The 12,794-nt window shown below is 45.0% G+C and overlaps 1 protein-coding gene across 3 annotated transcripts in view; it reads right to left on the bottom strand.

The window, feature by feature from the left end:
- The window catches only part of ERI3 (ERI1 exoribonuclease family member 3), a 129,151-nt gene that overhangs the window by 89,844 nt on the left and 26,513 nt on the right, over window positions 1-12,794 (bottom strand). For all 3 annotated transcript variants that reach the window (XR_009114813.1, XM_058030299.1, XM_058030300.1), the window contains exons 4-5: window positions 9,358-9,417; window positions 7,047-7,138 (exon numbers count right to left, since the gene is read on the bottom strand). Coding sequence is in view for 2 of the 3 variants with exons in the window: in XM_058030299.1 (XP_057886282.1) it covers window positions 7,047-7,138; window positions 9,358-9,417 (152 nt within the window). In the remaining variant the exon portion in view is untranslated. The remainder of the gene's footprint in view (window positions 1-7,046; window positions 7,139-9,357; window positions 9,418-12,794) is intronic.

Here is a 12,794-nt window from a genome sequence, read left to right on the forward strand (position 1 = left end):
TATTCCACTACCACCTCCACATGCCTCACATCATTGCTAACACCTGGTCCACATCAATGTCTGAGCATGTGACACTGCCTTTGGGGTGCCAGGCTGCTGATGGCAGCACCTGGGCCAAACATGGAAAAAGGTGACTCCAACATGAAATGGACTCAGCTCAAGAAGTTAGTCTGCAGCTCCGGTGTCCTCCCAAGTCCTGCACACACCTCATCATCCACTCCAGAGGATACAGAGTGTCACTGGACAAGGCACGTGAGAATATGCTGGAGGGAAAATACCAGGGATGACCTCAAGATGGCCCAGTAGGTCTTTGCCAGCCAGGAGCTTCAGGAGGAAAGGGACTGAACCCATCCAGGAAAATGGCTCCCAACAGGAAACAAACATCCCAACAAAATAAAACATTTTCAAGAAAGCTATAGACTCACACAGCAGAGCAAGTGAAAGAGGAAGGATGCTGCTCCCAGGCTGGCAGTATTCTTCAAGCAGAGCTCTCTAGGCAAAGAAGCCATAAGCACATCTCTCCCAGCCAAGCCACTGAGAGGGCAGCACCAGTGCCAACACGCAACTGCTTTGCTCCAGCTGCAAAGTAAGAAGAGCTGGGATCCAAAGGAAGACAGCTGACATTTCAGACCCAGCATGAAGCACTAGGGCTGTCTAACACTAGAAAAATTAAGCTATTCTAAGAGAAAACAAACACTTTGTGGAACTAATCCTGTTTTTCACACATGCCACAAACAACAAAATTCATATGGCAAACAGCCCTCCAGTGATTGTTCTCTGCAGTCCCAAGCCAACCAGCTTTTCAATTCCCCAAGGCACAGAATCACCACAATCCTGAACTGCTATTAGAGGGCTCTCATATAGACAGAGGCTAGGTACCCATTTACCAAGTACCCATTATAGATCCATTAATTTTGAAACCATTTTGCCTGAATTCACTAAAACCCTGGACATAGAATTCACCCTAGTGATTCCTGGTGCATTATGGCTCCCTACTCTGTGAGCAGATGACATTGAGACCATTGATTTACATCCAGTTCAGTGTGACTGTTTTCAAACAGCTTGAGTTAAGTTACCCAGGGGTAGAAAATCTACCTTCTCCACTTATTACTCCATCTCAAAGGTTCAGTGCTGGAAATAAAGTACATGATGCAATGCCTGTCTCATTCTCCCCCAGACTGCAAATTTATTTGTAAATTTCTCCAGACTCTTTTCACGCTGTCTCCAACTTCTTTGGTCTTAATTCCCAGGTAGAAGAGTTCTGCTCCCCAAAGTGCACCAGGCACCACAGCTCAGTAAATCTGTAGCCACTACAGCCCTAATATGACAAATGTTTTTGCTATCATGTGTCAGATAAGGAACAGACCTGAAGGTGACAGTCCATTGCATGACGATCCCCACGCAAAGACTTAATGTCCAAAGCTTAACCCAAAGACATTCCCAGACATTTAGGACAATGTGACTTGCAGAAGCCCAAGCAACCAATTATTTCAAATAAAGACAAGAACAGGAGTCAGCCAGGGTAACTGGTACATAAGGATAACAAAAGTCAAGTCCGGTATATTCATTTTAAATAAGAGTGTACAGAGGGGGAATCTTAAAATCCAAAATTTTTTTTTTTTTTGCATAAGTGATATCATTTTCTTTAAAAACAAAAAGCTGGACTGCAGGGTCGCAGAAGTGAATGGGGTCAGTGCTATTCCCTGTAAGTGCTCACAAGGCTCCCTTGCTTAGCTCTGGCAAAGCACTTTAGGATGTAATTACATGAACAACTCCATCAGCAAAGCTGACTCAAAAGGTTCCTGACCCTGGATATTCAGTCCCATCCCTTCACTGTAGTTCACACCACACTCTTTGTTCAGCCAATGTAACCATGTGAAGAGATACAGCATAGGCTTGTTCAGCAAAATGATCCCCACTAAAAAAGCACCACCAAGCTAATCTAAAGATCTTAGTTGTAAAGGAATTGTTTTATTAGCTTTAAATGCAGACGACTACATTATCTTTCAGTTACCAGATCTTTCTTCTTACTCTCAACTCTGAATATACCTCTTGCCCTGCTGCCACACAGCCAGCCCACCCCACACCTTCTCCTGCCCTTCCTCATGAACCCAAGCGTTCCCACTCACTCCAGTCAGTGGCCACCTGCAATTTCTCTCTGAGGCAGAGGCTACCAACTCCCTCCTGGTCCTGGGATAAAGAACAGCATGTACAGAGGACACTAACACCAACAATTCTTTTCCATGCATGACCTTATTCTGATCTCAAAAAAGTCCAGCACAGAAGCCTGGAAAGAGCAACCCACTGCCACATTTGGAGCTGGTCAGAGAAGACAAGCATCCTCCCAGCCTGTGTAACTTGCAAGAAAGAATTAAAACAGTAACACAAAATTAAGCAATGGTATAATTTACTGCTCAGAATTTACTAATATCCAACCTAGGAAGAGCACCAAGGGCTATAAACATTTCAAGACACTTCACTATGTTTTATCACTATATTAGAGAGCACTTGCCTTTTAACACTTATTTAAGAAAATAAAAAACTTCTGAGCAGTAGTTTCCTGTGAAGACATAAATTAGCAAGTTCTGATCAGCCACAGTAAGTGCAATTAAAGCATCTTCATGTCAGAGTTATATAGACCAAAGCCTACATGTCTTTTGGCTATGCTCAGTGCATTTACAGAACAATCCAAATCTGGAAGGAGAAGGATTAACAGATGCTTCTGACATTATGGTGCAGGTCTGAGACCTGGGACATAAGACTTCAGCTCTGCCTCTGCCTGCCTGCACAGCCACAGGCATCTCACTTAACCTCACCGTACTTCAACTCTGTATCTATGAACACATGGTAAAAATGCCTCTTTTGTTGCCAAGATTAATTCACATTGTGTTTAAGAGCCCACAAACTGGTTCCACACACAGGGGAAAGCAATTTGACATTTCAGCAGAGATAAACTACACTAAAGAGCTTATATTACAAGGGCTCAACTGTGGCAGATACTAAGTACCCTCTTTTCCACTAAACCCGTCTCCTGCAGTCAGCAGCTCCCTCAGCCCTTCAGAGGCACATTACCCTCACCACCCAATGCCACATCAATGCTATTTGCTTAATGACTAGTGTCAGTTCCAACCTAGGTGCAGAATGAGGTCCAAGCACTAAAGCAGACGACATCAGGTATCTGAATCCATCCCTGGAGCTGTTAAACTTGGACTATAGCTCCTTGCTACAGGCTAAAGGAATCCTCCCACTGAGCATGCAGAGGCCTGAGGACCGTGTGTCTAACGAGGCTGTATCCCCACTCATATTTTAGCTTGGCAGGTCTGGTGCTCCTTTCATCTTTTGCTTCAGGTAGCTCTCTTTAATTAATAACATTTCTGAGTCGACACAGGGAACTTTCCACCCAGAATGAATGGCCCTCTCTCATTAGAACCATGACTTGTCATGATGTATTCAAGAGCAGAAGTGTGATTCATTCCCTTGTCTGGGAATGAGGGGTGTTGCTGGGGGGTGGGGGGGAGCAGAGTCTCTGTAATGAGTGACTGATATTTGCTGAAGTTGATATGCGACTCTGTCGGCTTGAACTGCCTTGTCAGGACAAGCCTTCAAGAAAGGTGATGTTCCTACTCAAGAGGTTTTCCTCATTAAAGAAATTGCATCTTAACAAGAGGGAAGGGGAGGGCTGGCAGGAGAGCTGCTGTCTCCCCAACTCCAGCCTGATTCACACACACACCAAGAACTGAAAGCAGGTTGATCCGAGCACAGCCAGTAGAGGATCAGCGCTTCATTTAGGAGCCCTCTCACACAACGGACTCTCTCCAGCAGCAACCAAATCCCTCCAACAGGTGCACTTCTGGTGGTGCACCACACCCATAACAAAGCCTTTGGCAGCATGGCCGAGGACCTTGACTCATGCTAAATCTCCATAAGCCCTTCTCAGATGCTTGGTGTTCTGGGCACCCAGCTCCTTGTGACTAGTGCTCCCTGTTGTCTGAGGGAAAACAGACACATAGCTGTGTGTCTTCCAAGGAGGCTCCAAGTGCTCAAGAGCCATCAAGTCTGTAGCCTCATTTCCTGAAGATCCCTGAGCCAAGCAGAAGCTTTACTGATCCTTTAGCAGCTGATATTACAACTTGAATCCTGCAGACTCAGCAGTGCCAGACACCATCAGCAGAGAGCAGTACCCTGACAATCACTATTTCTCTGGTCCTTTTGTTTGAGCTACACACATTGCAACTCCTGGCTTAGGCAGGGCTATTTCCCTACCTTATCCCTATATCCAACACTGACAGGCTTGAAGATTCCTCCTCCTTGTTACTGCCACTTCCCCACATCCAGCCTGCTCATCCCACTGTGCCTCCCTGGCTCCTACCAGTGGCACCTACTGGAAGCCGTCACAGTAGACAGAAGAGTTCAGAAGACACCATATCTCAGCTGTAGAACAGCACATGCAGACAGAAGCCAAACTAAAAGCCCAGGTCACTGCTGGAGAAGCCAGGAACAAAGCTGCATGGTTTACCAGCCAAGCTAAGGACAACGGAGGACAGGAACTCCAAACCACTCAAGATCTGGGTAAGAGGACTGCAGCTATGCAAGCAGTTGTCATTACTAAGGAAGCTGAGAAAAGAAAGAGCAGAGTTAGGAGTAAACTTGTCACAAGTGATGGCTCCTTAAGCCAGGAAGTGTTGCACTCACCTCAGTGTCCTCAATTCCTCTGGAACCCAGCCAGGTTTCTACCATGCAATGTTCCAACAACACTCCTCCAAAAGTGGACAAACAGCACCACCTCCCTTCCTGCTGCCTTTTGTGAGACCAGCGTGTGGTCTCAGCGTGGTAGCAAAGGGCATCAGCTACACCACAGGTCTTGTAGGGAAGCATGAAGGGTTCCCTGGAATACCTCACAGATGTTCCACGTCTCTGAGGCTCTGCCTCCCTGTCTGAGCAGCCTTGTTTCAGCTCTCCGCTTTCTCTCTTTAAAAAGAGATGCTCAGTTCTGCTTTGCTAAACCCTATTTGGCAATGTGTCTAAACACACGCAAACTTAATTAGTTCAGGAGGGAGACTCGGCATTTGTGGTGACGGATAAAAGTAATGGGAAATGAGACAAGTCAGAGCTGGCAGGGAGTCCTCACTCCAGCCTCATCCACTGGCATGGTGCTAATCAGATGTGACGCTACACGCTGCAGCACCCAATCGGCGACGGAGCAGCGTGATGTGCTACTCACCAGGCAGCTGCAGCCAGACTCCCGCTATCCATGTGCTTGGAAACACAGAATGCATTTTCTGCTTTGCCCTGAAGACGCTTCAGGATTGAATTCTGAAGTTAACGGTTTAAAAAAAAAATTTAAAAGGAAGAGGGAGAAATGAACCACTCTCAACAACCTCATGGCCAGGAGTGGAGTCTTCTTTTCCAGCTGAGTAGTGAGGGACAATCCATGCGAGAGACCACTGCAAACGGTGAATAGTGTATCTCAACTCCAGAACAGCGTGTCCCTCTGAGCCAGCTCACCTCACAACCCCTATGGCCCACCACTAATGGGACTCCTCTTTACCTCTATTTGCCCGCTGTAGAGCTCTGAAGGAAAAAAAAAAAAAAAAAAAAAAGCCACCCAACACATCCAGGTTGCTCTTTCCATATGAACACCAAGTTAGGATATCATTACCTGGGAATCTTGTCAGCCCACTGTGAAAGCGACGGAAAGATGGGCTTGGAGCAAAGACAACTGTTTCTCACAACCATCAAAAAAGCGGTAAATTGGACTCACAATAGCAATACAGGAGTAAAGAACAGAGAAAATAGAATACATGAGAAACCGAAGTTTAGTGCAGCAACTGTGCTGGTCTCTAACAGACACTTAAACATGATATATAATGAAAAATAACTGACTCCTAATTTAAGCAACTAACACAGGAACTTACAATATATATGAGCTCTGGACACAGCCTGAGCAAAGATCGAGATTCTAACTCAAAAATTCAAATACCACCCCTCCGTCTCTGTCTGGAGGCAATTTCTCAGCACCACTAGTGCTTGTGCTGAGCTTTGGACCCCATATTTCATGTTTCACTAATTACACAAAGAAAAGGCAAGGAGCTGCCACTCTGCAAAGACTACTTGTCAGGGAAGAACTGGTGCTGATTGCTCCTAGACTATGTGCAGTTTATTTAGGCTTCCAGCTTGGGGAAACCAATGTCACAGTGAGAACCAAGTAACACTACTAACGAGTTGTGGCTGTCAGTTTAGGATGGGATGTGTCAAGCCCATGCTTTACTGCTGTGATAACAACAGGAATCTTTATCCAGCACCACAGGGAAATGAAAGCTGAAGCAAGATTATACTAATCCAAAGGAATTCAGCTCTATAGGACACTGATCTGCAAACACTTTGGAGATTGAACTAATTGAATTTTCGGACATTTAGCTCCATTCTTACAATAACATTTTTAGGTTGTGGCCTAGCTATTTTTCTAACAAAACATGCACATAAACTAACATTTGCAGATCCCAGTGCAGGCCCCCACCTGGTACTTGCAAGATATTCACCCAGCTGATGAAGATGACCTTAACGATAAGAACACCACCGGAGCATGCCAGACCTGGCTTCTATTCTGCTTGTGTTCTGTTCCAAAGACTACTCTGTGATTCACATTGAATTACTGTGCCAAGATGACAGAAAAATCCTTAAATGCAGGAAGTCAGGTAAGGATCATCACTTGATCATTCACGTATGCACTCAGAAATATCCATGCCTTTGGAAAGCATATTGGGTAAAAGGCAAAACATCCCAAAGCTCCAGTCTAAACTTTTCTTGGGTTCTGAAAGGCTTCATTTGCTATAGGGAATATCCTAGGCAGTGATCTTGCACCACGCCCAGCACCCATCTGTCTTCTGAAACAACTTTCCTCTCCCAATTATGCATGGCAAACAACAATTTCCCTAAGAAACAATGAGTAGGGACAGTTGGAGGCTTGCAAGGACAAAGACATATGCACTACAAGCAAGAATGGAGCAATAAAGCCCAGGAAAATCTCCCTCCCCTCCCATACTCACATCACTTTCAAATCCCAGTCTCCACAGGTCACAAAAATCGACTTGACGCTGGGATCTAAGAGGCCTTCCTTTGCCATCCACTCGTCAACCCTCTGAAAGGAAGGCAAGAAAAGAGGATGAGTTTTGCAGAGACAGGCCGAGCCACAAGAGTTAAACTCAGATAAGCTGCTTGCAATCAAGAGAGAAGAAAATTGTGATCTTATCCAACCTCTCCCTCTCTCTCTTCTCTCTTTGCTTGCCATCTCAACAACAGCACGTTTGGACCTTTGAAGATTTCTGATAGGAGACATCAGGCAACCAGAGGAGAGATGATCTTATCAGACACCGCAGCAGCTCTGCTTGTGGAGGGATGAAAGTTGTGCAGCGTTAACGGGACGACACAACCGTGCTGTTACCTGGCATTTCTCCTCTCCCTGTACCAAAGAGGCTCGTAGGAAACATAACTTTTGTCCCCTCCAGTGAGGAAAAAAGACAGGTACATTGAGATGGCACCCCTCCCCTACAGCATTTCTCACATACACTGATTCATATAGCAGCAGGGGGATATGGGAAGGGGAAAGAAATGGAAGGGCTGGGCACACACAGGCGCTGTGTGGCAGTAACAAGCAAAGCCAGGTGTCCCCTTCCTCTCCAGGCTGGATCCCTCTTTCCTTCTTACAGTTCTAAAGTAGTGCTTGTTCAGGGTAGTGTGGATTTAAAGTGGATCCACTATTCCTGAACAACTTCCCACAGGGACAGACATTCTGGGTCCTCTTAAAAAATGGGCCATGTTAACCTGGAGGATGCAATCCACCTCAGGGATTAAGGAACTAACCTAGACTAGAAACCCTGCACAGACAGAAGCCCTGCATACACACTCAGTCCAGCTAAAACTAGCAGATGATGTTCCCAAAATCTTGCAGTGGCAGGCAATCAACTGTTACTATGCAACTTCATTAGCAGCATTTTCAATGCTTGAGCAACAGAAATCCCTCCTCTTTTCCCTTGCTTGACACCTTTCATTCCTGAGCAAACCAGCCTGCCTCAGAAGCTGCCTGACCTGAATCTCATTTTAACCTAGAAACATGCTGCTGTATGAACACCTTTTCTGTCCAAATAAAAAAAAAAAATCTACATAAGTGTTTCCATACTCTAAGAAGCTTCCATAGAAACAGAATGAACCATTTTCTGGAATACTCCAGTGGCAATCTACATTCACCCATCCAGGCAAAGAGGGCTCTCCCTCCTGGGGGAAAGAGGCTCATGCATCCGTATGTTTATGGCCAAGCAAGACTGCTGTATGCTCTCTGGAGAGCTGGGGGTTTGCATGGATGTGAGACACCCCCTCTGCAGAGCACCATCTTCAGTCTCATGTCACCAACACAGCCTTTCCTGCCAGGGGTCAATGCTTCTTCCTGTGACTGTACAACATCCCCCTGAGTAAAACTCTCCAGAAAAGCAGCATCCAGCCTCTTAGCCACACTCCTTTTGGCTAAAACGATCTCCCAGCCAGCCTCACATGAGCCTGCCCAGAGTTGGGGACAGCAGTGGTAACCTTTCTAAACTCCCTGATGTGAGTGCCCATCAAATGCTGTCTCCATGGAGGATTTTAACACCTTTAATTTGATTTCCTCAGATAAACAATTGTTGCAATTATTCTGATTAGGAACAATTAGGTTACACAGCAGTGGAAATCCTGACAGAGATGACGCATCAAACACCAACCTGCAGCCCAAGTAGGCTCTGCTTGAGGAGGTTTCCTTCCCTATCTGACTACCAACAAAAGCTATTGATGGAGAAATACTTCCAAGTTAATTAAGCCTTAAATGCTCTAGGAATTCCACATTAAGCAGAAGGTATTATTAGGGCTGTATCTGCATTCACGCATCCTTTAGATTAGATTGCAGAGGCCTTTTCTTTCTATACTACATGTATTATTGAGCATTTAAATAGGTAGAAAAAATAATTTAATAAAGTGCTGAGGGAGGGGAAAAGAAATGAAAGCAGAATCTCCAGGAGCAGTGGTCTTGAGCAATGTCTTGGTGCTTTAAAACTGGCTCAAGAAAGAATCGCCTCTTCTCCTATTTACTGGCAGGAGTTTGGATATCTTGTCAGCACCCTTGACATGAACAGCTGGAGATGACAGATCAATGGTTCAATAATCTCAGCAGTGTGTCACCAGTGTGACAGCAAATGTTATTCTAATGAAGCTGTAATCATAGTCAAATTACGCGGTTCGATTCTCAGCAAGGGGAGGGTGCAGGGAAAGAGATGAAGAGGGGACTACAAGACCAGAGGTCAGAGTTTGAGAACTAAAGGTTACTCTGCTTACCTCAAGCACTTGCTGGAGGCTCGGCTGCCCATCCACCATGCCTTGAATAATCCCAGTCAGCTGAAACAGAGACAAACGGAAAGCAGTCACCAGAGCAGCACTCAAAAGATCATTAGAGAGGTCTACTCTCCTGTCCATCTTTCTGCAACCAAAACATGCTCCTGTGACCCACAGGGGTGATGATGAGGAACCAGCCACAGCAGAGTAACCCTGCTTGCTCCCCAGCCACAGGAAAGGGCACAGCTCTATCCCAAACACAGAAATGTAGTGGAGTTCCTACCCACACCACAAACCTGCAAATTCTCAGCATGGCAGGATCAATTTGGGGAGCAGTATCATACACCAGCATGATGCCCTTTTTCAACATGCCCTTCAGCAGTTTTGGTGTTGCCTTGATGTACACAGGCAGTGGTGACTACCAAGGTCTCTGGACATTACTCTGCTGTCACAGTGACACCACAATTTCAGTGTCAGATGAACCAAACAGAGAAATACTGGCAAGTGAGACCTGGAGTGGACCCAGTCATCCTCCCCTGAGCTGGGCAGACAGCATGTCCATGTTCCCATAGTCCATCACAGCATTCCTCAGCAGTTCAAAATTGTATTCAAAATAATGGAATGAAATCTGAAGAAAAGCACTTTCTTCCAGAGCCCTGTCTAGTCTGTTTTCCAGTAGGCTCCTTAGAAGAGGTCCTGCCAACAGATACTCCTACTGACTGCTCCTAGACTGCCCAGCTGCTCAAAGCTAAACACATGCATTAAAAGATGCAGTCTCACAGGCCTCTGCCTGTGTCTGCCCAGGAGAGCTTGAGGCACATGGAAAACAGATAATTTTTCTGTCTGTCTTCCAACTGACAAAACTGTCTTTTAACATATTGAATATTGGAGTTCAGTAGCTTGCCATCAATGCACCCAAGTAATTAAAAAAATCATTATTAGAACAAGTGCACACTATGGGATTTCACTTCATATGGCACTTTCCTGAAACTACACATCTCACACGTTTTCATAAAACAAAGGTCAAGCACAACCTAGAAGCATCCATGCCTCTGGAAGCCACAGCATCCAGTTGAGAGATACTGATGGCCACACCATCAGCCAGGAGTAACTCTTCCACGCAGACCAGCTCAAACTACTCGTACAAGATAAGTCCTCTCACAAACCAGAGGGCTCTGCTTTATTAAGTATGTGGCAACTGAAGGAAGCTAAATGGTTTCTATCTCTCAGTTTCTTTGGCTGCTTGGCTTACAGCACTGAACTTGGAGGACAGAAAAAGAAATTATAATAAACTCCAATTAAACTGTAATTACATTTAATGAATACCAAGTACCTGACTCACTGAATAAACTGTAAGTGGAAAGATTATTTTCTCATAGTGACTCCATGAAATGGCAATACATACCTTTTAGGGGAAGTATTTTAATTTAAGAATGCAGAGTTCCTCTAGGTGTGTTTCTCAAGTTCATCAAGCCATTATGAAGTGGAATTTTAGGAAAGTGGAGGGACATAGACACTCTTTTGTATTTGGGAAACTGTTTTAATAATAATCTCTATTTTAATTGTGTTAACAGCTGCTACCTACAGACTTCTATAGTCTGAGAAGCAAATAGATTTGAGGAACTAATGCATGGCTCTTTAGAGCAGTTTTTAAAACTCACTGGCGTGGTTTTTGCTTTTCTTGGCCATCTTTCTCTCCATATGTTCTTCTGGCAGAGGTGGAAGGTTCACCTATTGCTAAGTTATTCTGCCTTTCAGGCAGCAGCTCAACCCAAATCTCTGGAAGTGACTGAAAGGTGTGCTCAGAAAGGAACACAGAATCATAGAATGGTTTGTTTTGGAAGGGACCTTTAAAGTTCATCCAGTCCAACCTCCCTCACAGTGAGCAGGGACATCTTCAACTAGATCAGTTTGCTCACAGCCCCATCCAACCTGACCTTAAATGTTACCTCTGGCAACCTGTGCCACTGCTTCACCACCCTCAATGTAAAAATCTTCTTCTGTACACTTAGTTGACTAGTTTAAAGTCATTATTCCTTGTCCTGTCACAATGGGGCCAAGCTGAAAAGTCTATCTTATAGGCCCTCTTAAGTACTAAAAGGTCACAACAAGGTCTCTTGGGAGTATTATCACAAGGTCTCTTGGGAGTCTTCTCTTCTCCGAGCTGAACAGCCCCAAAGCTCCCAGCCTTTCCTCACAGGAGAGGTGTTTCATCCCTCTGCTCATCTTCATGGCCCTCCTCTGAACCTGCTCCAAGAGGTCCAAGTCTTTTCTGTGCTAAGGATGACAGGTGACATTTCACTATCTCAGCCAGTACTAATGCAAATGGTTTCTACCATTGCAGGCACCCTCAGGAAGTACCTGTGGAGCACTGCACCCCTGATGCCATGAGAGGACAGGGTATAACGGCCTCATCCAGATATTTCCCATCAGGAGGAAGGAGGGATATGGAGCAGATGCAGAGGTGTCACCAAGAGTCACTGCTAATTCTTGCCCAAAACTCCTTCTGTCCTTCCCTGCCAGGCTAGCAAAGCACCAGCCTGTGTGTACAAGGACACATTGCCAAGCATACACACACGAGATTCACACTGCAGAAATCACACACATGAATACAAAGGAATGTATCTGCTCCATAGGTACATTTCAATAAAGGTCAGAGTGCTCAAACTGGACCAGATTTCTACTCTCTCATCCTTTCTGATACTTTTTGTTATCAGTTATGTCCATCTGCCACATCCAACCTAGTGCATTGGATCTCTGCAGCATTATCTGGTCTTGCAGCTTTGAAAAAGTATAAAACATAAAACTGTACAATTGTAAAATTTCACTGGTTATCCCAAGAAGCATGAGGTACTTGGGAACATAAGCAAGCTATAATGCCTTTATCTTTTTGTATTCTTTTTTGTCTATTCCTTCAGGAAAAAAAATCAATAAAAATTAGTCATAAAAAGAGAGCCAAGTATCGCGAAAAGATCTGTACAAGCACCTTGCATGTAGAGGGAACCTCTCGTTATGCTCCTGGCAAGAACTTTCTTGGGCACCAGAAAAATCATCTGCATCTTCCAACAAGGCATGATGAGCTTTATACACCTAGTAACAGCTTTTAACAACTTTTCCACCTAAGTATTCAGCTCTCCCCTCACAATAACCAAGTTTCACGACCTGTTGTTTTACAGAAGCAGGTCAGGAGAAAGGGGACGAGATGAAGTCTCAGAGTGAGCCAGCACTGGAAGAAAGCTCCTGGCCATTGATGTGGGGAATTGGAGAAACATCCTGTAGCCAGGGGAGAGCACAGACACACCAAAAGGTAAGCAAAGCGATGTCTTGAGGGAGGCAACAAGCTCTCCACCCTTCCAAGTACCCTTCCCATGCTGTGCTGTTGTCTTCAAGAAGGAAGAGTGATGGAAGAGGTAATCCAAACCCAAGGAGTAATGTCAAAC

The sequence above is a fragment of the Melospiza georgiana genome, chromosome 9, assembly GCF_028018845.1.
Source record: "Melospiza georgiana isolate bMelGeo1 chromosome 9, bMelGeo1.pri, whole genome shotgun sequence".
Lineage (NCBI taxonomy): Eukaryota > Metazoa > Chordata > Aves > Passeriformes > Passerellidae > Melospiza > Melospiza georgiana.